Here is a 25164-nt window from a genome sequence, read left to right on the forward strand (position 1 = left end):
TGAGGCCAAGGCCACAGGCCCACAGCCTGGCCCATGGAGGTTAATGGCCCGGCCGTCCAGGGGACAGCTGTGGGATCTCCTCCCCGCTCCTTGGGGCCTGGTTTCTTCGGAGACTCGGCAGGCAGAGCTGTCGCCAAGCAGAGCCATTCCCTAGGGCCTGGCACCGGGGAAGCAGCGGGCAGCCCCGGGGGGCGGCTGCAGGAGGCCCGGATCCCGGCCCCAGAGCCACTCTGCACCCGCGGCAGGCTGGCTGCAGGGACACAGGTCGGCACGTGGGGCTGCGACTCGGCCCTCGGTCCAGGCCCAGCACCGACGAGGCCCTGACCCGGCTCTGACCCCCCGGGGATGAGGAGGTGGGGGTCCATCTGACCCCAGCCAGAAAGGGGGCCGCTCCCGCAGAGCTTCAGACCTACATCAACGGCCACTGCCGACTAGCCGCTCTTCACTTGGTGGGCACAGGGCTCCCTGGGTGCCTGGCCTATGGAGGGAGTGCCCACTGGCCAGGATGGGCCAGACCCCACACGTCCACCAGCATAGCCCCAGCAGGCACCTGCCTGGGGCCTCAGACCCCCCACCCAGGCCTGCCCCTCCCCAGGCTGGCACCTCAGCACACCCTGATGTCCACCTCCACCCCCCCACCATCCTCTCTCAGCTGTGAAGCAGCAAGGACCTGGCCAGACCCGCAGCCTCCGCAGGCCCCAGCTGGAGCCAGTCCAAAGGTGCCGCCTGCTGTCCTCTCAGGGAGCCCCCAGCCTCCGGGCCCGCGCCCCGAGCCCTGTGCTGCCTCCAAGCCCGCAGCCCCGCAGGCCCAGGGAGGCCCAGACCCTATTTGGTGACCAGAGCCCAGAGGAAAGTGAGGAGGCTCCCCTGGTGCCGCCAGGCTGGGCGGGGAGCAGGCGGGTGGGGGGGAGGCGGTGCCCGGAGGGGCCGCAGCCTCGCAAGCAAGGAGGCTGCTGCGGGGCCTGGGGGCCCTGGGCTGCTCCTGGATTCCACGTCCACTCCCTGCCGGCTGAGGTGTGATGCCGCTCCACACCCGGGCTGGCAGAGGCGCCACAGGAGCCCAGCCCATCTCGGGAGATAGGGGGCCCCAGCTGTGGCCCCCGTGAGCCTTCCTTCATCTGCGCTTCCTGACTGCGTGGCAGACCCCCTAACCGCCCACCCAGGAGAGGACTGGGTGCTGGGGAGGCAGGCAGAGGGGCCTGGCGAAGCAGAGGGTGGGACCGGCAGGGCGAGGGCCACCCGGGGGCACCGGGGCTGTGCCGTCCAGGCTGCCCTTCGCAGCCCAACCAGGCGGTGCAGGTGGAATGAGCCCCACCGTCCAGGAGGGGGTGCCTGTGTGGCTGGCGGGGTGAGCTGGGCCTGGAGAGGCACGTGGACAGGCCTGTCCATACCCGGCTGGGCACCGGGCCCCCCCGGGCCAGGCCTGAGTGGGGAAGGGGGCTGGTGGCAGGCGGGCAGGGTGGGTAGGCTGCACACACGTACACACGGGGGCGTGCAGTCTCCCCCAAGCCAGCAGGGTCCTGTAAGCTCCCCTCAGACCCCTTAAGGTCACGGGGTCCCCCCAAGAATGTGGGGGCCCACTGGCACTGCCCATGGCCACGTCCTGATTGCCAGGAGGGGCCCGGCCCTCCCCGCCACCGGCTCCACTCTGCACACCCACCTCCAGGGGACACCCTCCTGGTGTCCGACCACCAGCCCTGCCTCGCCAGTCACGTGGGCCTCACGCCACCCTGCCCTTCAGTCTAGGTGCTTCGGGAGCGTTCTCCCCCGACCTCTTCACAGCACAAGAGGCTTCTCCTCCGACCTCTTCTTTCTTCGGCAGCGTCAGAGTGGCGTTCGGTTCTCAGTTTGGAAGCGGCACTTTGTCATTTCTAGAAACTCTTTTCTTTTCAAATCTGCTCAGCAGTGCGAGCGGTCTTGCTCAAGCACACCCAGCAAACAGGCTTTGCACTCGGGGTCCGGGCGTCTGAGGGGAGCCTGCAGCCAGCCAGGCCAGACAGCTCTGCTCCAGGGGCTGGGGTGCCCTGTGGGCCAGGGTCTGGACTGCGGTCTGTCCACCAGCTTGGGCAATCACTCACAAGGAGTAGAGCGCTCCAGGACAAAAGGCGCTGGCATGGTTTCTCCCAGGAACCTGGAATCCTGAGTTACATAAACACAGCGGAAAAGGGGCCTGGAAGCTGGTGATCATTCTGGTGGCGCGAGTGCTCCGCGAGCGTGAGCTGGCGTAAACCCTGACCCAGTGAGCAGCCTCACCGACAGGCACGGAGCCAGCCCAGCCCACCACCCCGAGGCCCCCGGGCTGAGGCTCGATTTGCCCAGCCTTCGGAGCCAGGAGCCACGCATGGCCTCGGCCTTGGGCTGTCAAGCTTTGACCTCATTCCTTGAAATCCTGACAGCGCTTCATTGCTGAGCGACTTGGCACCATTGACAACGCTCTCTCCACGTGTTCTCAGCTCAGACCAGAGGCAAAGCGCCTCCGTCGCCCCATTTCCAACAAGGCGTCTGTCAATGGCGGACACCCGTGTTCACAGACACGGGGGACCCGAGGGGCCTGCACCCTGCCCCCTGCTTCCCGGCCCCCATCCCACTCTGCATAACAAAGGAACAGCACCTGAAGAACAAGGGAGGCCAAAACTTTTAAGTTATTCAATCAAATATACAGAGTGATTCATTTAATATGTACATATGTACAGAAATGCACTTTCACGAGGAGGGGCGGCCGGGGCCGGCAGGTGGGCAGCAGCCAGGGGCCCGCAGCAGACGCTGACGGTCGCGAGGGAGTCTGTGAGAAGGCACTTGTCACAAGCGGCGGTACTGCCGCCGCCCCGGGGGACGGAGCAGTCAGGAAGGGCACTTCTGAAAGCACAGTTGAGAGATCTCTGGAGCGAGCGTCGTGGGCAGCGCAGGCGAGGACGGCGGGCTGGAGGGGTGGGTCTGCCTGCGGCCTCAGGCCATGCCGACCACCACGGGCCCCACTGGCGACCCCCAGCCCCACTGCCACCACAGGAGCCCCCGGCAGCGGCGGGCCACGCCGGACGCCGTGGGTCCCACCGGCTCTTTGGCCTGGAGCCACGGCGAACCCAGATGAGGAATAAAGGAAGGTTCTGTAAACAGCGCGCCACCTCGGGGACAAACGTCCAAGGACCTGGGGAGGACACGCCCCCTTGCTGTCTCCTGCCACACCCGCGTGTGCGGCCCACGGGAACGTTACAAAAATAGCAGCTCTCCAAGAATTCGCCGCTGTTTTCCGCCTGACAGTTACCGAATAATTTATACAAGGCTACAGAAACGTAGAAAATAAACATTTGTTTTTTTGCTTTTGGTGTTTTTTCTTTTTTACACAAAATAAACTATGCGCGTGGCCTCGGCCTCCTGTGGCCCCGAGGGCAGCCTGGCGCCTACTCCCGGCCGGCGCGGCGGGCAGCGCTGGCGCCCCCAAGCGTGCGGTTGTCCACCTTGGGGCCTGAGGCCCAGCGGGCCGGCCGCCCGGGCGAACGGCCGGGGTCTTTGGTGAACTTGTGTGCAAGGAACTTCTCGGCCTCGGGGGACTCGTCCTCCCCGCGGCCCGGCTCCTCGTCCTCCTCGTCCTCCCCGCCGCCTGCTGGCCCGGGCAGCGCCTCGCCCACCCTGCGCGGGGGCGGCGTGAAGTTTTTGCAGGGGAACAGCGTGTCCTTGGGGCCGCTGGGGCCGCCCGGCCGCTCGATGGGATTGCGAATGGGGTTGAGCGGGGCCCACTGGTTGTTGGGGCCCTCCTCCCGCGGCAGCCGGCTCCTCTCTCGCTCTTTCCTCCGCTTGCGCGTCCACCACACGCAGACGACCACGCACGCCAGACACAGCACGCTGAACACGCCGCACAGCACTGTCACCAGCAGCCCTGGGGCGGAGGCACCCAGACGTCAGAGGGCCAGACGCCCGGTCCTTCGGCTCGTGGGGATGGGCAGGGCCCCAGGATCGGGGCTGGGAGGTGGGGTCGGCTGGGAAACCTTTGCTGGCGGGTACAGAGGAGCTGCCGCGTCCCCTGGGCAGGCAGAGGCCACAGCCCTGCCCTCCGAGCCCAAAGGAACCCACCCACTCTCCCTGGGCCCAAGCGGCGCTCCCCTCCCGCTCACCTGTGGAGGACCTGCCCACAACGACCGTCTCCACCTTGACCTCGGTGACGGCCAGCAGCAGCGAGCTGTTCCCCCGCTGCGTGATAGCGGTCACGATGGCGTGCGCCGCGCTCTGGATCAGGCTGCTGTCCGGCACGTCTCGGGCTGGGCTGAAGGACTGTGGCAGAGAACAGCGCTGAGGGGCCGCCTGCGCACTCAGCTGGGCAGTGGGGGGCCTGAGACCCCCTCCACTGCGGCAGCAGCTGGGACAGCGGCCCAGCCCTGCGTGCAGCCCCAGGGAGCGTGACACTCCCGCCCCGGCTGGCCTGTCTGGGCAGTGGGGAGGAGGAGCGGAGACCCCGTGAGCCCACAGCATGGCCATCTTGGAGCAGCGTCAGGGGCTGGGGGCCTGGAGCCGGCTCACTGGAGGAGGCCTCTGGCAGAGGCTGGGGGTGCCCTACACTGGGCAGGCTGTGGGGAGGTGGCCGTGGCCTGGTCTGCACTCCCACAGACCCCGCTGGCACCTCGGCCCTTCAGGTGGGTCCCAGCCCCAGCCAGCCACGCCCAGAGTCCTGAGGGGGCCACAAACCCGCCGCTGCCCTGATGCTGGCCCAACTCACCTCCACCAGGCAGCCCCTCCCACGCCAACACCAGCACCCAGAGAAACCACCCTGCCCATCCCCCTTCCCTCCTTGCGCGTCCCGATACACAACCTCGCCCAACCTCCGAGGTGCCGACTCACACCCCATCTAGGAGCAGGTTCACAGTGGGACCCGGAGCAGGGGGGTGGGCGGGTGCGGAACAAAGGTGGCCGCCTGCCGGCCGCACTCACCAAGGCCACCTCCACCGCGCTGGCCTCCGAGGGTGGCCGGTCGCAGAGCAGGACGAGCAGGCGGTCCCGGGCTGCGGCCCTCGTGGCCGGCAGAGCACGGATGCCAGAGCAGACGGCGCCCACGGTGGTACCCTGCCGGGCAGGTGGCACGTGAACATTGGGCAGCGACCGTGGCCCCAAGGGGGTCCACCCTGCAGCGTGCAGCGGGACGCCCTGACAGCCTGTCTGGGGGAGCAAGGGTCCCAGCTGCCCACGGCGGCCCTCAGCCCCACCCAGAGCCCAGACGAGCCTCCGTGCCCAGGGCCAGTACTGAGAGCAGAGGGCCTTACGGGCAGAGACGAGGGTGGGGTGAGAATGCCCGTGGAGATGCGGGCTGGCCCCAGCCTCCTGGGAAGGCCACCTGCAGCCAGGCCCCAGGAACAACTGGGCATCTCAGCCTGGGCCGGCCCCTCCCGGCTGCCCCCAAGCCCAACGCTCCATCTCATCCAACCACACGCAGGCATGGGGCTGGGCAGCCAGCAGGGGTCTCGAGCCGTCTGAGCGGCCACAGGAAGGAGGCCAGCAGTCAGGGCTTTGCTCGCCAGTGGTGTCCAGGGGGCGGGCGGCTCACCTGGGGCACCTGATCGCGGTTGAAGCGCAGGGTGAGGCGGGCACAGTTGTTGTCCAGGTGGCCGGAGCGCGGCTGGCATGGGGTGCTGGGTAGCACAGGCTCCTCCGCACTACATGCCCCCCAAGCCGCGCAGGGTGGCCGCAAGCACTGGCCCGGGGCCTTCTCCAGGCACTGCTGCCCTGGAGGGCACTGGGTGCTCAGGGCATCCGGCCGGCCAGCCAGCAGGCAGGGCTTCTGGCCGCACCACACCTGGGGGCACGTGGACAGGACCCGCAGACAGAGCCGGACGGCAACACGTAGGGAGAAACACACCGCCGGTCACGAGTCTGCGGGTAGAGCACCCCCTGCCTCCCAGGGCAGCCCGCGTCTTCCGGGGCAGGCTCGCCTGTCCCCCTCCCCCCGCATCCTCCTGGGGTGAGCAACAGGGTCAGGGGTGAATGACGGGGACTGCAGGCCTGGGGCACAGAGGCATCAGACCCGGCAGGGCGGTGGGGGCGCGCAGGGCTGGCGGACAGACCCCACACCTTGCTGCAGTCCCGGTGGCCGTCCAGGCAGCGGCAGCTGTTGCAGTCCTCCACCCACGAGCTCCCGTGAGGGAAGGGCACGCCCTGCGACCAGCAGGACCTCCCAAACACGATCACTGTGAGCGGGAGAGGTGGGGCACCATGGAGGGCAGGCTCCCCCAGACCCACCAGCCCGGGCGTGACCTTGCCGGTGGCGTCCCCCACCTACCCTCCTGGCACCGCAGGCCGGATCGGCCAGGTGGGCAGCTGCAGCGGTAGCCATTGATTTCATCCACGCACGTGGCCCCGTAGGCACAGGGTGAGGACTGGCACTCATCAATGTCTGCGGGAGAGGGGCCGGGCGCAGCGTCAGCGAGGCGGCAGCTCGGGCAGCAGGGCCCGCACGGGAAGAGCAGCCCCAGCCAGCCTGGGCCTCAGGGGGCCCCGTGGGGCCGCTGAGCTGGGCCTGAGACCATCGGCACTGCCACCATCTGCCTCTGGGAGCCAACGGCCAACCCCACCTGGGTCCGCCCCCGGCAGGGTGCCCCCAGCCACTGCTGGCAGGAAGCAAACAGCAGAACCGAGGCTCCGACCGAGCAGGGACGCAGCTGTGGCCACGCTGCACCCTGAGGTCCGCGGACGCACACGACCCTGAGAGCTCCCGACACGGCGACCGCGCAGCCCCGCCCACCCGGGGTGGGGACCCCAGCCCCTCACTGATGCGACAGTCGGGGCCCGCAAAGCCAGGCGCACACTCGCAGCGGAACCAGTTGACACCGTCCACGCAGACGCCACCGTTGTAGCTGCAGAGAAGGCAAGGGTCAGGGGGCCCGGGGCAGGCCAGCCCGTCAGCTGGCCCACCACTGGGGGTCAGGGGGGCCCAGGGCAGGCCAGCCCACCGCCACCACTCACCAGGGCAGGGGGTTGCAGTCGTTGGTATCTGCATTTGAGGAGAAAGAGGATGGTGAGCCCAGCACTCCCCACCCGGGCACCCTCCGAGCCAGGTTGGGGGCACCCCAGGTGCACGGGGAGGGCAGGTGGACACCGTGCTGTCTATACCAGCCCACCACGCCCAGGCTGGAGCCTGTGGGGCCAGGGCGGCTCTGGAAGGACAGCCTGTCGTGGAGGCCCGCGCGGAAGGTAGGCTGTGTGAACAGGACAGTGGCTGGGGGGAGACGAGCAAGGGCCAGCACCGGAGGGGGGAAGCTCGGGAGACTCAGAGGGGTTCAATCAGGCTTCCGTGGCCGAGCGCAAGGAGTGGGGCGATGGGGCAGAGTTGGGGGGGCAGGACCAGGAAGCAGGGGACAGGGTGGGCCCAAACCAGCCCACGACCACAGCCGCCCCCTGGTGCCCCCCGCCCCCGGAGCTCACTGTGGGTGCAGGTGCGGCCCTCCCAGCCATCCCGGCAGATGCAGGAGAAGGAGTCTCCGCTGCCCACACAGGTGCCCCCGTTCACGCAGGGGTTGGGAAGGCAGCTGCTGTTTTTGGCTGCAGAGGAGTCAGAGGAGGAGAGCAGACACAGAAGGGAGGGCTCTCAGCGGCGCCAGGCAGGCGCGGGGTCCCCACCCCAGGCCTCGACCCAGACGGGGCCCCCTCACCAACAGTGCAGGTGCTGCCCTTCCAGCCTGGGGGGCAGGCGCAGCGGAAGGCGTCCCCGCTGTCGTAGCACGTGCCGCCGTGGCTGCACGTGTAGGCGTCACACTGGGACTCCCCTGCGGGCACACGGCCACTCAGAGGGCGCCCGGGGCAGCGGGCGGCGCCCGGCAGGCAGTGCAGCCCCCACAGTGGCGGGGCGTGGGGGCACTCACGCGAGTGGCAGGTCTTGCCCTTCCAGCCGTCGTCGCACACGCAGTAGAAGTCGTTGACCAGGTCGAAGCAGCGACCGCGGCTGTGGCAGGGATCGGGGAGGCAGTCGTTGGGATCTGGGGGCGAGGACGCCGGTCAGCGGGGGGTCCCCGGCGTTCAGGGAGGGCTGCCCGGAGGAGGAGGCACCGGGGTGGGCCAGGGAGCGACAGAGGGGCAGGGAGGGAGCATGTGTACCCCTCTGCCCAACCCCGACGTGCCGCATCCCAGTCAGCGGCTCAACACGTTGAGCCAGGCGGGCGTGGGGCGGGGTGCAGCGTTGGGGGGATTGCAGCGTGGTGCGGCACGGGCGCGGGGCGTGGCGCGCTCAGCCCCGGGAGTCACAGGCCCTACAGCCGAGGGCGGGGCAGCGTGGCCCACTCACTGGTGTCACAGAGCTCGCCCTCCCAGCCGCTGGGGCAGAAGCAGCGGAAGGCGTCCACCTCGTCGATGCAGGTGCCCCCGTTGCGGCACGGCTGGCCCAGGCAGTCGTCAATGTCTGCGGAAGGCGAGCATGAGCTGGGGCCCCGGGCGGCCCGGCCCCCTCCCGGCCCTGGGCCACGGCCACTTACTCTCGTGGCAGTACGTGCCCGTGAAGCCGCTGTCGCAGACACAGGAGAAGTTGCCCCCGGGCTGGCTGATGCAGTGTCCGTGGGGGCCGCACACGCCAGAGGGGCCCATTCCAGCCACCCTGGTCCCTGTCTCGAACCCGCAGCCATCGACCACTGCCACAGAGACAAAAGGGGTCAGCCGTACCTCTGCAGGACACGGCCACCCCTCGCCGCAACCCCACTCCTTCAAGCCCAGCCCACACTGCACCCACCCCTGTAGGCCCCGCCCCTGCTGCATACATGCCTGCAGGCCCCGCCCACCGCACCCACCCTTGCAGGCCCCACCCACAATGCACTGATCTCTGCAGGCCCCGCCCACAACCCATCACCCAGGAGGCCCCACCCACTGCACCCACCCCTGTAGGCCCCGCCCACAATGCACTCATCTCTACAGGCCCCGCCCACAACCCATCACCCAGGAGGCCCCACCCACTGCACCCAGCCCTGCAGGCCCCGCCCACAATGCACTCATCTCTACAGGCCCCACCCACCACACCCACTCCAGGCCCTGCCCACCGCACCCACCCTTGCAGGCCCCGCCAGGACAGGGCGCCCGGGGTTCGGAGCAATTCTTGCCGCCCATGTCGTCCGGGCAGGCGCAGTAGTAGTCTCCCTCCAGGTTGTAGCACCGGGCCCCGTTCTGGCAGGGGCTTGGCTCGCAAAAGTCGATGTCCACCTGTGGGTTGGGGGCAGCCGTGAGGGTGCTGCTGGCACCAGACGATGGGCCAGGGCTCACGTCCCCATGCGCAGCCCCCACGAGCGGTCCCTGTGACTCAGGCCCCACTCAGACTAGACAGCCAGGCCTCTGCAGCCGGAGCCTGGAGGACGGCCCAGCTCAGCCGTCCGGACCCCCGGCTGGACGGAAACACCTGGATGGGCCAGGCCCCGCCCCTGGCCCCGCCCCGGGGCAGCCCTCTTCCGAGCCTCCCAGGGCAGCATCCGGCCTTCGCCCCTCCCACTGGCAGGAAGGCCGGCTCCGGCCACCCCTCCAGCCTCCAGCGCTGCCGTGAGCCCCAGCTGAGTCCTTCTGAAGAACCACCCCAGGCTGCGGGGCAGAAGACAGGATCTGGTGCTCACACCCCGCAGCTCACTCCTCTCCCGGGTAAAGACAAAGCAGGTCAGCGGGGGTGGAAGCGTGAGCCTCTCCTTGTCAGGCCCGAGAGTGACACCCCCAGCCCACCCCGAGGCCCCTCTTTCAGGGGCCCGCAGATTCCACCCCATCAAGGCCCCCACCCTGCATCCACAGTGAGAATTAGCCAAGGCACAGGGTAGCCAGCGGACCTGCCAGGCCTCTGGGCCACCCCACCAGGAGGGGCTGGTCCTGACAAGCCAGGACTCTGCGTGTCTCCCCCAGACCTGCCCAGCCAGGACTCTGGGGCCAGGGTCTCTGCCTAGTATTGAGCCTGGGACACACTGCAGGGCCAACCCCCACCGTGGCCTCTGCTGGCCACTCGACGGGCCACCTGTGGCAGCCGCTGGGGCCGAGGGGCGGGCAGCACACGTGGGCCTCACCTCGCAGAGGGGCCCTGAGAAGCCCTGAGGGCAGTGACAGCGGAAGCCGTCGACCAGGTCCTCGCAGAGGCCGCCGTGGCAGGGGCTGCTGGCACACGCGTCCAGCTGGTGCTCGCAGTGCCGGCCCCCGAAGCCCCGAGGACATGCGCACTGGTAGCCATTCACCAGGTCCTGGGGGAGGGCAGGGCGTGGCGTGAGCCCTCAGGCACCTGCAGCCCCACGCCTGCCGCCCCCGAAGTGTTCAGCCCTCACCTTGCAGGTGCCGCCGTGCTGACACTGCCCCCGGCAGTCGTTGGCGTCTGCGGGCAGAGGCGCAGGTCACAGCGGGCCCTCCCCGTCCCCCAGCCCTGCACCCTGTGGCCCGCCCACCCATACTGACTGATGTGGCAGTTGGCGCCCTTCCAGCCCGGGAGGCAATCACAGTAATAGCCACCAATCAGGTTTTTGCAAGAAAAAGCATTAAGGCACGGCTTCCCTTCACACTCATTGGCGTCTGTGAACGAGACAAGGGGGGCGATGGGCCCGCAGCCCTAGCAGCACACACAGCAGCCGCCACAAGCACAGCACACAGCCACGCACACACGCCCCGGCCGCGGGACCCTTACCCAGCTGGCAGGTGGCCCCCACCCACTGCTCCGGGCACACGCACTCAAAGCCGTCCACCTGGTCCACGCACGTGCCCCCCGCCGCACACGGGTTGGAGGCACACTCGTCGATGTCTGCGGAGAGTCCAGGGGGAGGAGCAGGGGTGATCGCAGGGTGGAGGAGGGGGCAGCTGGCCCTCAGGAAGGAGTGTGAGCACCCGGGGTCTTCCCCTCGCTCCTCCCCAACCCCAGCCCCACAGGGATAGGCCGCCTCGCCCCCACCCTCCAGAGCCCCGGAATGCAGTCTGGGGTCCCCAGAAGCCCTGGAACAGGCTCTCACCCAGCGCACAGGTGGGCCCGCTCCAGCCCGACGGGCAGTGGCACTCGAAGCCCGAGGGTGCCTCGTGGCAGGAGCCCCCATTGGCACACGGGTTGGAGGCGCAGGCGTGCTCGGCTGCGTGGGGAACCAGAGGTGGGTGTGGCGGCCAGGCCCCACCTTCTACAGGGCTCCCCGCTCCGGCCCCCGCTGCACTCCGGCCAGAGGAGTCCAGCCGTGGCCGCCCCGACGTACCCCGCTCACAATTCTTGCCCGAGTAGCCGTCAGGGCAGGCGCAGCGGTACTGGTCAGGCTCCGCGTTGATGCACGTGCCCCCGTTGATGCAGGGGCGGTGGCTGCCGCAGTAGTTCAGGTCTAGGGGCGGACAGGGCGCTCAGGGCACAGGCCGCAGCCCTCGTGCCCCCCCGCGCGGCAGGCCCCGCCGGCGCACCTTTGTTGCACAGCAGGCCGCCCCAGTTGGTCTCACAGGTGCACTGCCAGGGTTCCACGCAGCTGCCGTGCACACAGCCGGGGTACGGAACGCACTCGTCACAGAACCTGCCCTGCCAGCCATAGCTGCACCTGGGGGAGGCAGACGGCCGGGAGGCCCCGCGTGTGACCGCAGGCCCCGCGCGCGGGGACCACGCCCAGGGTGGCGTGGGGGCACGGCGCAGCGCCACGTGGGCCCCTGGGGCCAGCGGCCACAGCCTTTGAAGCAGCGCGGCCCCACCCGCATGTCACGGGCAGTCCTGGCCGCTGGCTGCGCACGGCCGGCCGCAGCTGTCCAGTCACTCCTCCTGGAGCTATTTTGGGACACAGCCGGAGCGGGGCCCCCAGAGAAGGCGCCAGGCAAGGAAGGCTCTGCTGGGACCCCGGGAATGAGAGGGCCAGGTGCTTCCAGGGCCGGCAGGCCAGCGGGCACACGCCTTCTGCTGCCAAGAACCCTGGGCACAGCCTGCAACCTCGCCTGTGACTCAGAGGCGGTCTCTCTCTCCACAAGGCCCCAGCAGGGGCGCATCTCACAGACGGGGACGCTGAGGCCCGTGGGCTGTCCCAGGCCAGCCCTGTGAGAGGCCAGATCCAGGGCACTTCCTGACCCGGGAGGAATCACCGGCTCTCTGGCCTCGAGAGACCTCTGGGCTCTCAGGCCGTGACCCCAGGAGTCAGCCCTGCCCGTGCTGTGGGCCAGCATCCTCTCTGGGAAGTCCTTCAGGAGGAGGCGCAGAGGGGCACCCCAGCCATCAGCACCACCCCCTTGAGAGCCCAGAGCCCCAAGGAGAGGGGCCAGCGCCCTGTGCTCAGTGCCCCGGGGCCCACCCGGATGGGGCCCCCAAGGGGAACCCCCCTAGCACTCAAGGGTCCTGTAGGACGCGGTGACGTCCACACCACCACCCGTCATGTGGATTTATTTTTGTAAAAGGGAAGAGGCACGGCCCTTCCTGGGCTGCCCTCGACCCCCCGGCACCCAGAAGGGATGCTGGTGGTGCAGGCCAGGGAACCGAGGCTGCTGAGAGGGGCTCGGCTGGCCAGACGCACGCGCAGGGCAGGGGCGCCAGCCCGGGCCCCACACACCCACCCGGGGCCCCCTCCAGGTGAGAGGGGTCCCCTGGGCGTGCTCTCAGCCCTGGGTGGGGCCAACTCTCCAGGCCCCGACAGCCCCGGCTTTCCTGGCCTGTGGCTCCAGCAGCGCAGGGAGGAGGCGGCAGGAAGGCACGGCCATCTCCGCGGCATCCGGTGGGGGTTGGCCTGAAACCTGAGCCCAGGGCCACCAGCAGCAGCTGAGCCTCACCCACGGGGCCAGAGGGAGGCGAGCGGGGCTCACCTAGGGCCCTGTCCGGGGAGCCCTGTGCCCCCCACCGCCTTCCTGCAGGGCCCACGTGGGCAGTGGAGCGCCAGCCTCCCCCCTGCCTGCCCCAGTCACTGGCCACCCGGGGCCAACGGCTCACCCCCAAGAGCGTGGTGCCTAGGGCTGGGCCGGGCCCCAGCCCTGCCGTGCTCACAACCCAGCAGGGACGGGTCTGCTGGACTCTGGGGCTCACGCCCGGGTCAGAGGGCAGGGCTGCAGGAGAGGCCTGCCCCAGGCAGACAGCAGCCATGCATCCCGTCTCCCACACGGAGGGTGCTCCTGGGGTGCCTGCCCCTCAAGACGGGAGCCCACTGTGGGCTAGGCCCCCGGGCACCTCTCAGCCCCGCTGCTCTGAGACTGCCATTCAGCTCAAACCTGACAGATGGAGTGGGTGAAGGCTAGACACACCACCCCCGACGCCGGGTCCCCAGGCAACCTGCCCGCTTCCCTGCCCAGGACTGGAGGATTCGCTCCACTTACCCCTTCCCAGGCCACAGGCACCGCAGGACGAGCAGAGGGTGCCCCCATCCTGGCTCCCAAACACTGCCCTCCCAGCCAGAGTCAGCGGGGCAATTACCAAACTTCCCTGCCCAGCATCCTTATCGGAAAAACGCAGCAGAGGGGATCCTGATGAGTCAGACCCAAAGTGGAGAAGAGGCTTCTCTCACCCCCTGCTCCTCTGTCAACTGGCAGCCCCCCCCCGAAGGGCTTCACCCCCGAGGGCGTCCGCCTGGTCCCCGGGGCCCAGCTCCTAGGCCATCGGCAAGCACCTGGCACCCACCTGGCTCTCGCCTGTAGAGAGCCTCCTGGCCCCCCCCACCCCTGCTGGCCCCCGCTCCTCCCCGCCCACCCCCTGACCCCACACAAGCCAGCGGCGACTCCACTGCCCCCTCAACCAAGGTCCGCTGCCCAGACCCCTGGCTCTGTGGTTCCCTCTGAACCCCTGCCGACCTGTCCGGGACCTGCTGCCCCTGCCAGCTCCTTGCTGCCCACCTGCAGCAGCAGGAGCCCGGACCGGCTCCCTCTGCCCCACCTGCCCCACCTGTACTCACGGGGCCCACGTGCATCTCTAGCCAGGCCTCCTCCCGCACAGCCGGGCAGGGCGGGCAGCACTCCCATGACAGCAGCTGCCCTCTCCCGCCCGCTGCGCCCAGGGCCGCCCCGTGCCAGCGGCTCCGGGCACCGAAGGTTCGAGCCCCCCTCTCCCACCCCAGGACGCCCGCGGGGGTGGCCCCCACACCCCCAGCTGCACCGGGCAGCAGCCTCTGCCCCTGGCCCATCCCTGCGGGGCCCCCAGGCCCCCCCCCGTCCCCCGCCTGTGAGCACCATCCTGCTCTGCCTCGGCTGTGCACTCCTGCCCCAGGGTGGCTCTCAGCCCAGACCAGCCCACCCGAGGGCGGTATGCAAAGCGGCCCTGCCCACCAACGCTGGCCCACACCCTGGGACACACTCAGGCTCCAAGGGCACGTGCGGCCTGCACCAACAGTGAGCGGCACACGAGCAGGGCCCGTTCCACTCACGTTGCCCGTGTGCAGCCAACTCTGTGCGGGAGCAAGTGCGCACACACTCAGGAGGCAAAGAGGAGCTGGCGCCGGGCACTCACCTGCACTCCCCGGGCACGGAGCACCCCCCGTGGAGCAGGTTGCATCCTTGTTTACACACAGCTGCGAACGGAGAGAGCAAAGAGGCCCCTGCAGCGGCCACACACCGCCCCGCGGCCGTGGCACAGGCTCTGGGGGCAGCGCCCCCCCGTGCCCACGACACCCACACATGGCCCTCCCGGGCGTGGGGCCCCACGCGTCCTCCATGATGCCCCCCCGGCCCTCCCGCGGCCTCCGCAGGGCCCCCAGCGCTCCTCAGCCCCGCGCCCTGCCCGGCTCACCCTCCTTGCACTCCTTGCCCATCCAGCCGTCCAGGCAGGCCTTGTTGCCGTACTGGTCGCAGGTGTAGTGGCCGAAGAAGTCGTCGCGCGGCCGGCAGAACTTGGTGCAGGCGGCGCTGTAGTAGTTCTCGGCGCAGCGCACGCGGACCTTCAGCTCCAGCTGCGCCACGTGGCCGCTGAAGTGCAGGCTCTTCCAGCGGTCCTCGGGGTTGATCATGCCCGCGTGCGACACCCGATCAATCAGCAGCTCCTCTTGGAGGGGGAGCGGCAGTCAGCCGGCGTGGCCGCCGCCCCCAGAGGCACAGGGCAGAGGAGCCAGCTGGCCAGAGCCGGGACAGAAGGGCCTCGGCCGGCCCCGCAGGAAGCACAGGAACGGGGCGTGGGGGGGGGGGGCCTCCCGCCTGCGCCCTGCAGCCAGCCTGTCCTGCCCCTCACGGCCCCGCCCCGCCCCGGGCTCTGCACGCTTCTCACTGCTGCAGCAGTCACTGCGGCCGTGTCTCCAGACGAGCCTGCCTGGGCCCAAGACCACGGACCCGGCAACCCGAGGGCTGGGCCTCCCTCCAAGCCAAGCTGCCGCGTGGCTGGAGCTGGCAACCGCGGCCACGGGGTCTCCCAGCACACGTGTACTGGTTTAGGAGACAGGGCAATAAAAGGCTGAGGACCCTCACCCCGCAGCCGCAGGAACAGCCAAGCTCCTCCCATGGGCCTCGCTCTCCTCTGGGGAACCTGCCGCACCGGGCAGCCTGGGCCCACGCCCACCCAGCTCCACTGACCGCTGCTCCCCGCCCGCCCCTCTGCTTTTCTGCAGCATCTCCACCGCTGGGACCCAGCTCGGTCTAACCCAGCATCCAGCTGCCCCCCTGACGCTGCCCAGACGCAGCGCGTCCAAACCGCGCTCCGGCCCGTGCCCACGATAGCCTCTCCGCCCCGAGGCCACCCGGTCAGCAGGCCCCGGGCCTCGACCTTTGGGAAGAGCAGAACCCTGCCCACCCCACAGGCCGCCCCTGGTCCCAGCACCCCAACTGCGACACAAAGCTCCCCACCTGTCTCCACCCTGGCCCTGCAACCCACCCTCCACGCAGCAGGCTGAGCAACCCACCTCGGAGAAGAGCCGGTGTCCTCACAGGGGCCACGCAGCCTCCGCGAGCTGACCCTGGCCCGCTGACCTCATAGCAACTCCTCCCCTGCCCACAGGCCCTGGGCTGTTGGTACTGGCTGCTCCCTGTCTGCAGGGAGCCTCTGCCCACCACCACAGGCCCCGTGGACTCCGTGCAAGGCAGGCCGGCCGGCAGCTAGGCCTCCAGGGAGGCCCACCGAGCCCGTCACCAGGGCAGAGAGGGGCCACACAGCCAGAGAGAGCTCTCGGCGGTGACCCACCCCACTGAGCCACGGCTGGGCCCTAAAAGACCAGCCTTGGGTCTGGGTATCAGCAGGAGGCCACGGGAACGCCAGGGACGGCCAAGGTGCGGGCCCTCGGGGAAGACCCGGCCCCCCATCAGAACACAGGCGAAGCGAGGGCAGCAGAAGCAAGTCCCGAGCACAGCAGAGCATCCTGGCGGCCAGGGCGAGAGGCGACCGCACAGAGGCCTGCAGGGCAGAGGCGGCTCCCTGCCCACCGTGTGCCTTCTGCCCCAGCAGGCAGAGGCCCAGGAGCCTGGCTATGCGTGTCCCCGTGAGGAGGGAGGCCCTGCAGGCAGCCCCCCAGGGACCTTCAGGGGCTGACTCACCATCCGGGGTGGTGTCGTTGTCCCAGTCCCAGGCCTCCACGATGAGGGTGAAAGAGCGCTGTGGACGTGGGGGGGGGTGGGTCAGGCTCCTCCTCCCTCCCCAGCCAGCCCAGACCCGAGACGGCCCCCTGGAGCGGGGACGCTGCCCTTTCCAGGCTCAGGGGGCCTGGACTCCCAGCTCCTGCAGCCCACCGGCCAGCAGACTAGGTCAGAGGAGACACAGTGACCCGCACGGGGCAGCAGGCAGAGGGCGGGCAGCTGAGTGGCCTCAGCCTGAGGTCCCCGGGTGGGCTGGGGCCAGAGGGGGTCGTGTGGGAGCCCAGGGTCCTCCAAGCCTGCTGGGAGGGTCGATGCCCGTCACCAGGCCACAGGGGCGACCTGGCGGCCCAAGCACTAGAGCTGCCCGTGGGACACGGCAAGCTCACAGTGAAAGGGAACGTCGCTCAGTCGTGTCCGACTCTTCGTGACCCCGTGGACTAGACAGTCCGTGGACGTCTCCAGGCCAGAATACTAGAATGAGTAGCCATTCCCTTCTTCAGGAGATCTTCCCAACCCAGGGATCGAACCCAGGTCTCCCACATTGCACGTGGATTCTTTACCAGCTGAGCCACCAGGGAAGCCCACAGTGAAGATCCAGGAAAAGTGGCCCCACTTCACAGATGGGGAAACTGAGGCCCAGGGGTGGCCTGAGGCAGCCTCAGCAGTGCTTGCTGCCCCCACCGTCTGGCCCTGTGCCCCAGGCAAAGGATGCGGTGAATCAGTGGTATCACCGAGCAGCCCAGGACCACCCTCTGCCCTCCCCAACCCCGCGAAGACCGCCAGGCATAGGCAGCGCCCCTCCCAACACCCGCCCTGCCCAGGACTCCCTCACCTCCGTGGCTGCCCTTGCCCAGAGCTCCCCCACCCCAGCAGCTGCCTCCTAACACCTCACCCCCACCAGAGAAGACGGGCAGGAAAGAGGACGCCATCGTCCACCCTTCTAAACCCCGCCCCCATGGGGCCGACCCCAGGCTCTGAATCCCACCCCCGAGGATCCCCGAAACCCCTGCCTCCCTGCTGTCAGCGCCCACTGCCAGGCCAGCAGGCCTGGCCCAGGCTGCCTGCCTTCTTCAAGGGTCCCCAGCAGCCACCGGGGCCTCCGCTCTCCCGTCCACAGGAGCCCCAAGGAGCCTCAGAGCTCTGTTGACGTCTCCCCCACTGCCCAGAGCCTTCCTGGGGCTGCCCACGGCTCCTGCGCTCCCCACAGACACCCAGCACACTCCCCGCCACGGAGACCTTGCACACGTGGCGCCCTCCCTCTGCCTGGAATGACCCCTCGGGCCAGCCTTCCCCAGGTCAGCCCACTCCTGGGTGCAGCTGGAGCACCCAGCTCCTCCCCAGTAAGCACTCACTTCACCCACCCACCCATCCTTCCATCCATCCACCCACCCACCTACCCACCCATCCATCCACCCACCCACCCATCCACCCACCCATCCATCCATCCACCCACCCATCCATCCATCCATCCACCAACTATCCACCCATCCACCGTCCATCCACTCACCCACTCATCCTTCCACCTTCCACCCATCCATCCACTATCCACCCACCCTCCCATCCACCCACCCAGCATGCTCCAGGCACAGGCTGCCTCTGGGGCCATGGATGGGTGTGAAGCTGCTGTACTAAAGGGGTCAGGGCCAGCTTTGGGGAGGGTGCTCGGGAGGACGCGTCCCAGGCAGGGGGACCACAGGCAGGGCCTTCAGCTGGAAGAGCAGTGATGCGGGGAACAGGCCTCAGGGTCAGACTGCGGGGCGGCTGGGCCCTGTGCCAACTGTGGTGCCAGTGCTGTGCAGAGTGGGTAGCTGCCAGGTGGGTGTGAGTGAGGCCAGGGGCTCCTGGGGCTTCAGAGGGCATCCTGGCTGCACGGGCCATGAGGGAGAGCGTGGGAGGGGGCGGGGCAGGGCCCAGGGCTGGAGCCCCCGAAAGGCAGGCCGAGGAGCGCCCCGGTCCCAGGGTGCCCAGCCCACAGGGCGTGAGAGCCCACCTCCCGGCACCTGCGCTTCGGGAAGCAGGGAGCTGCTCCCGACTCCCAGGAAACCCCACGCCAGCCACCCAGGTAGGGTTACCGCCACCTTTGCCAGCACCCGGAGCTCCGGTTACCTGCCCCTGTGGGGACGTGCGCCCGCCCGCCCGCCTGCCCACCCACAGGGCCCCGCCGCCCGCCAGCTGGGCTCCTGCACCTGGGCGGCAGGGAGGCACCCGGGGAGAACCTGAGCTGGGGGGCAGGGCGCCGGGCCGGGCCTCCGCCTCCTCCCGGCTGGCCTCCAGGACTCAGTCTCCTCTCTGCAAAGAGCAGCCTTCCGTCCCAGGGCCAAGCCTCGTGGGCCACATGCCCGCCGGGCTATGTGGACCCAAGGCCCTACAGAACAGGAGGCCCCCTGGCCAGGCGCAGCTGGGTCGCCAGCCTGCCCAACTGTGAGAGGCCCCCGGCCTGCTGGCCTTCTTCCCTCTTTCAGGAAGCCCACCCAGACCTGCCTGAGCCAGAACCCCATCCCGACCGCGGCTCCTCCTGGCCCAGGAGGCAGCGCTGACTGCAGAGCCCGGGACCCCCAAGGCCAGGTCCCAGCCCGCGGTCCGACCCCCGGGAAGGACAGCGGCCCAGCAGCCCCAGTGGTACAGGGCGAACACAGGGCTCAAGGCAGCCCGGCCCAGGGCACCCCAGGCCCAGGAGGCAGCGCTGACTGCAGAGCCCGGGTCCACGGCCCCACCTGCTTCTCTCCTGCAGACCCCGCATCCGAGCCCGGCCCCCCGTGGAGCAGAGCGGGATGCGGCGCCGGGAGCTCTCAGCTTCCTGAAACCTGAGCTCTTCAGAGGCCCAGGGCTCTGCCTCCACTGTCACCGCGGGGGAGTCGGGGGGGGGGGGGAACCTCCCCCCAAGCTGCTGGGCCCGGGGTGGGGCACGGCAGGAGGACTGGACCTCAGGCCTTCCCCACGGGAACCCGGACGCCCACGCTCCGCACCGGGGACCAGCCGGGCCGTGCCTGGGCGTGCCCAACCAGCCCACTGAAGCCAGCAGCCCACGGCCAGCCAGCACCTCATCACATGCACCGGGCGGGACCACGAAGTCGAAGATCAGATGGACCCCGGTCATACCAGGGTGTGTGACGGGGCCCGGGGCCGCAGACCCTGGCCCAGGCCTAAGGATTACAGCATTCGTCTCCACCAAGAAGCCCCTTGCTGGCCCAGGCTGCCCTCACCCAGACACGACCCCTGGGAGGGTCCCCGGAAGCCACAACCCCTCCAGAAGTCCCTGCCCAGACCCCCCAGTGACCTCCCCCTTGCCACGGTGGAGCTTCACTCTCAGCTCCACCCCCTCAAGGCCCAGGGACAAAGCCCTAGCCTGTCTCTGAGTGCCCACCGGCTGGCACTGCCCGTCTGGGGCCCCTCTTTGCCCAAGAGCCCCACCCTGTAGCCCCAGTACCAATGCCTGGGCCAAGACCCCTGACATCCGAGGCAGGTGAGCGGGACGCCTGGCTCCTGGCACAGGAGGGAAGGGAAGGTGAGCCCCCAAGTGCACAAAAGAGGCAGCAGGCCTAGGCACCGTGCAGGGAAGGGGCCGGACTACCTGCGCCCCACACCAGCCGCAGCTCCTCAGGGGCAGGGAGCAGCAGGAAGGTGCCATCCCACACTGTCAAGGATAGCCCCTGGGGGCAGACCCTGGCCCAGCTCACTGTGGAAGGGAGCTCAGGCTAGTGTGCGCATCCCACCAGGCCTTGCCCATGGACATGCAGGCCCTTGACTGGCCCAAGGTCCCCTCCTGACCCCTGAGCACAGCGCACGGGTCCTCAGTCCTCCTCGCACTCCAGCCTGGCCTTCCACGAGCCGCCACAGCCCACCCAGGCCAGCAGTCACCCCGCAGACCCACAATGTACACATCAGGATGGGGCCTTAGACCTGGGGGCCAGGTCCTGTGGTCTTGGAACCAGAATGTGAGCCAAGGAGGCAGGCATGGCCTCAGGCTGGGCAGCAGGCCCTCAGTCAGCGAGAGGCCCCCAGGGCCACACTGTGCCTCCATTGGCCAGGCCCCCCAGGCTCCTGTGAACCCCCAGTAGCCACTGACACACCCAAGGAGGGCACACACACACGTGATCAAATATGGCCTCCACTCTGCTGGCTACGAGCCAGCAGCCAGGGCCAACCGGCGATCACCCATCTCCTGGGGACCAGTAGGACACGTGGGGGCATCCGTGGGGGGAGCAGGAAAGGAGGGGAAGCCCCACACCCAGACTGCCGGCACCTGCCGTCCCCTCCCCTCACCCAAGACCCTGGACACACCTCTGTCTAGAAAGCTGAGCCCAAGTCCAACCTGAAACCACACAGAGCGGACAACACGGGGGCTCCAGAGCCCATGCGGCCAGGTACGGGTGCAGAGGGTCACCCAGCCTTGCCTGGGGCACCGGGATAGAATGAGAAGGCAGTGGCGGGGGCCGGGGGGGTCAGGACTGCCTGAGGGTCACTGGAAGGGCTAGAAAGCGTAGAGCCCAAACTAGGTCCCGGTCTGTCCTCTCCAAAGCCAGGGCCAGGTGCAGGCCGGCTCCCTACACTCCTGGACCCCCAGCCATTTCCAAGGCCCTGCTCACACAACCTGCTCCAGGGTCCTGGACAGAAGCCCCCTCGCCCCGCCCTCTCACGTGAAGCTCCTGAGGCAGGGCCCAGCCCCCTTCTGGGTCCCCAGGGCCGTAGTGGGCACCAAACTCGCGCCAGCTCACGGGATGGAGCTGGACTTGCAGGGGGCTGAGGCGGTGCAGCCACAGGGCCGCTGCCGGCCGAGCGGAAATACCAGGGCACTGGCATCACTACACGGGCTATGGGCCTGGCAGCCAGGCCACGCTATCCGTGGGGAGAGGGAGACAGAAGCGGCCCCCCAAACACACAGCTGCCCCACTGCCCCACCCTCACCACGGGCTGGGCCACCCACCCCTCCTGGGTGTGCCCAGCAAAGCGGAGGGCGGGGACCTAGCCCAGCACCTGCCCCCAGTCTGCAGGCCCCTGCCTGGGAGACCCGGGCCTGCCCCATCCCATTCCATGCCTGGCCGGCCGGTGGGACCAAGAGCGCAAGGGACACGCGTCGGCCCGCCACATTCCTGCAAGGCCTCCCTGCCCCCACGCCCACGGCTGCCAACTCGAGCAGAAAACACATCCTCAGGTAGCGATTTCGAACCGCGCTGGCCCGAGCCCAAGCGCAGATGACAGGCTGCGGGCCCTGCTCAGACCTGCCTGCCGCCCGCTGCGGGGGCGAAGGGGGCTGGGCTCATCCCAGCGCCCGGGGCCTCCCAGCCTGCCCCTGCCTCCCGCCTGTTCCACCCCAGGGACACACTCCCCACCTGCGGCCTGGGGGTCCAGGGAGACTGCAGAGGCCCCAGGTACGTGGGGGCAGGGCTGTGGCCAGGGGTCAGGAAGCAGGGGGAGGGGGTAGCAGGTGAGGCCTCCTGGCCCATGATATGGAGAAGGTGCCAGCACAGGGCTCAGAGCTGGGGGGACGCGGGTGGGGTGGGGGGCCAACCTCAGCCTGGCCTCAACACCCGGTCTCTTTCAGAACCAAGGCATCAGGTGGACACGTTCTTGTGGCCTCCCAGTGGCTGATCGAGCCAGAGGTCCTTGTTCAGAAGGACAGTCCCTCAGCCAGCTCGGCACCCTGCTGTGGGCACTGTCCACACGCAGACACACCCCAGCTGCCCAGACCTGCCCTGCACCCTGAGACCCCACTTAGCAGAGGCCTCCCTCCTCCCTGCCCCCACCCAGTTCCCTGTACGCAGGACAAAGACCTGGGAGGCCAGGCTTCGGGCCACGTCGGGCAGCAGGCGGCCTGGCCTGCCGCAGCCTCCACCCACGGGGGCCCAGGACAGCCCACTGAGATGGACCGCATCCCTGCCAGCATTCCCAGGCCCATGGCTCCTGTCTGACAGGCGGACCTCAAGCTCCTTCTCCAGAAAGAACAAACAAAACCCAAAACGCAAGACAGGAAGGTGCTTAACAGACAATCACAGCACCAAGGCCCCTCGAGGCTGGCCCCCCGGGTCTGGACCAGCGGCAAAGGCTGCCACCAACCCACGAGGACGAGGTCCCTCGGCCCCCTGCCCGGGCAGCCCCCCACCCCCACCCATCCAGGAAACGGCAGGGCGGGCGCAGGCTGGCCGCGGGCCCGGGCGGCTCCGCCGGGGCCTGCCCCGGACCAGCCCCAGCACGCGCGGCGCACATGCCTGCGCGGCCTGCCTGGGCCCGAGGCGCCCGGCCGCGCCTCCGCACCCAGACAGACACGCGCAAGGCGACGCAGGCACACGCCGCGGGCCGCCCCGCACGCGGGCCGCGGCCACCCCGCGGCGCGGCGACCCCCCGCGCGCCCACGTGGCTGGGCGCGGACCCCGGGGCAGGCGCCCCCTGCCGGCCCCGCCCCGCCGGGCCCGGGCGCGCGCGGCTCGCCCGCGGAGCCGGGGCCGCAGGTGCCGGGGGGGTCGGGGCTGCCTGGAGACCCGGGGGCCGGGGGGCGGCGGGCAGGGCGGGGCCGGGGGCCGGGCGCCCGGAGAGGGCAGCGCGGGAGGAGCAGCACCTACCGGCCAGGCGAACTGGAACGGGATGACGACGAGCCCGGGATCCTGGTCGCCGCCGGCCCGAGCCCGCGCCCGCGCCCGGTCCCCAGCGGCGCCCGCCGGCGGCAGGTAGAAGGAGTTGCCGCCCAGCACGGGCGTGGCGCCGTGGCCGTAGCTGCAGGGCCCCGTGGGCGTCACCTTGGCCTGGTACTCCTTGAGGCACACGCGCACGTACGTGTCGCACTCGTCGTGGCCGCAGCCCCCCGCGCGCGTCGTCCGGCCGCCGCCGTCGCAGCAGGCGCCGCTCAGCAGCTCCCCGTTGGCGTTCCGCAGCGCGCTCAGCTGCAGCTCGAAATAGCCCATGGGCCGCGCCGCCTAAAAATAAGGCGGAGGGACAGCGCGGGGAGGCGCGGGCCGGGGTCGCCCGCCGCGCGCCCCGCCCCCGCCCGCCGCGCCGCCCCGAAGGCTTCCGAACCGCGGCTCCCGCGGGCGATGCCGCCGGCCCCGAGGGCGGCGCGGGGCGCCCCGTCCGCGCCCCTGCTCACCTGCACGCAGAGCGCCAGCAGCAGCAGCAGCCGCCGGGGCAGGCGCCCCCGGCCCCGCGCCCGCATCGCCGCCGCGACCCCGCCCGCCGGCCCGCCGCCGCCGCCGCCCCTGCGCGCCGGGCCCCGGCCTCCCAGCGCCCGCGCGCCCGCCCGCCCTCCGAGCGCCGGCGGCAGCGGCAGCAGCAGAGGCGGCGGCGGCGGCGGCGGCGGCGGCGGGCGGGGTAGAGGCGGCGCCGCGCGGGCGCGGGCGGCGGGCGCGCGGGGGCGGCGGGCGCGAAGGGGCGGCGGCGCTCGGGCTCGCAGGCGGCGGCGCTCGGGCCCGACCCGGCTCCCTCCCGGCGGCGGCGGCGGCGGCGGCAGCGGCGCTCCGGGCCTCGGCTCTGCGCGCCCTCGCTGCGCTCGCCCGCAGCCGACAAGTTCGGGCCGAGACTGACAGCTCGCTCGCCCATTCGTCACCCGCGCACCTGCATATGCATGAGGGGGCGGGGCCGCGCCACGGGGTGGGGCGGGGGGGCCCGGGGGCGCCCGGGATTTAAAGGCGGCGGAGGGCGCCTCCTGTCAGCGCCCCGGCCCGGCGCGCGCCTCGCCGGGCTCCCGGCGGCCGGGCGGCGGGGCCTCCGCTAGCGCCTCGGCCGGAGCCAGGGGAGCGGGACGCGGCGCCGCAACGCGGCCGCGCCTCGCCGGAGCCCCGCCGGGTCTCCGGAGCCAGGGGGTGGGGCGCCCCCTGAGGTCACCGCCACGGTCCCCTCCCACCGGTGCGCCGCCGCCGCCGCGCTCCTCGCGGTCCCAGGGGAGAGGCTGCCTCCTGCGCAAATCAGGGCTCTACCCTTCTTGGGGCGGGCGCGGCCCTACTACGCGCCCGCGGCCCCGGGAATGCCTCCCCGTCACTCCCGCCGCAGGGGGCGCTGCTCCCCTCGGACGCCCGCCCCACTGCCCGCAGGTCGGAAGCCACGGAACTAACGGTCTTCTGCGCGGCCCGTGTCCAGCTCTACTCTGGTGGCAGGGGTCGCCGGGCCGTACATCCGAGGAACGTCCGGGATGGGGGTCGTGGTTTGGGCGCGGACGAGGAGGGTGCGAATACAGGACGGTGGTGCACGCCCCAAAGGACAAAGTGAAGGCCGCCCAGAGAGGCTGCGGCTGCCGTTCTGGCCGCCAGGCCCCCGCATCCCACCCCTCTCATCTCCTTATTGCCCTCTCCTGGAGTAACCTCGCCTGACCTCCACGGAGTCATGCCAAGGCTCCGGGTCTCCAAACACCCCCTCCTCTCCACCAAACAGGGTCCCTTCCAAGGCTGGAGATCACCTTGGCCGTTAGGGATACTGCTTTGGTCCAAAGGGGTTTCCCCGCCCAACCCCGGTAGCAACTGGGCTTTCTTCCATCCCTGGCTCCTTCAGCAAATTGGCCCGCGGCCCTGGTTTCACTGCCCAGCCCAGGGGTCCAGCCCCCAGGAGCCTTAAGAGCTGGGCCTGACTGCTCCCTCCAAACACCCATGCCGACCTGAGCCCCTCTCTAGGTTGGGAGGGGGCAGGACACAAGCCAGGCCCCGCCATGCACAGTGACCCCCACCAAATAAGGGAATGTGAGCCCTGTTCAGACCCTTCCAGTTGCTTCCTGGGCAGCGGTTACTGCCTGTGGGGGCAGAGGGTTCACGGAGAGAGGCTCCCCACCCCCTTCTCTGGCCCAAGGGCAGGGAC

At 70.0% G+C, this 25164-nt stretch overlaps 1 protein-coding gene across 2 annotated transcripts; it reads right to left on the bottom strand.

Moving 5' to 3' along the window:
* Positions 1–2617: 2617 nt before the first annotated feature.
* JAG2 (jagged canonical Notch ligand 2) lies at positions 2618–23645 on the bottom strand. 2 transcript variants are annotated; one of them, XM_027957475.3, is made up of 26 exons: positions 23471–23645; positions 22950–23300; positions 16354–16411; positions 14627–14878; positions 14348–14408; positions 11350–11480; positions 11154–11273; positions 10923–11036; positions 10604–10717; positions 10378–10491; positions 10251–10297; positions 9999–10169; positions 9012–9162; positions 8448–8600; positions 8261–8374; positions 7842–7955; positions 7632–7745; positions 7405–7521; positions 6946–6973; positions 6751–6836; positions 6263–6376; positions 6055–6170; positions 5531–5779; positions 4921–5052; positions 4110–4266; positions 2618–3874 (listed from the first exon to the last, which is right to left on the bottom strand). In XM_027957475.3, exons 1-26 carry the CDS (start codon positions 23534–23536, stop codon positions 3399–3401), a joined length of 3720 nt encoding a protein of 1239 aa, XP_027813276.2. In that variant the 5' UTR covers positions 23537–23645; the 3' UTR covers positions 2618–3398. The 2 variants fall into 2 exon arrangements, with proteins under 2 accessions (XP_027813276.2, XP_042091565.1); XM_042235631.2 differs by lacking the exon at positions 10378–10491.
* Between the last annotated feature and the right edge of the window lie 1519 nt (positions 23646–25164).

The sequence above is a fragment of the Ovis aries genome, chromosome 18, assembly GCF_016772045.2.
Source record: "Ovis aries strain OAR_USU_Benz2616 breed Rambouillet chromosome 18, ARS-UI_Ramb_v3.0, whole genome shotgun sequence".
Lineage (NCBI taxonomy): Eukaryota > Metazoa > Chordata > Mammalia > Artiodactyla > Bovidae > Ovis > Ovis aries.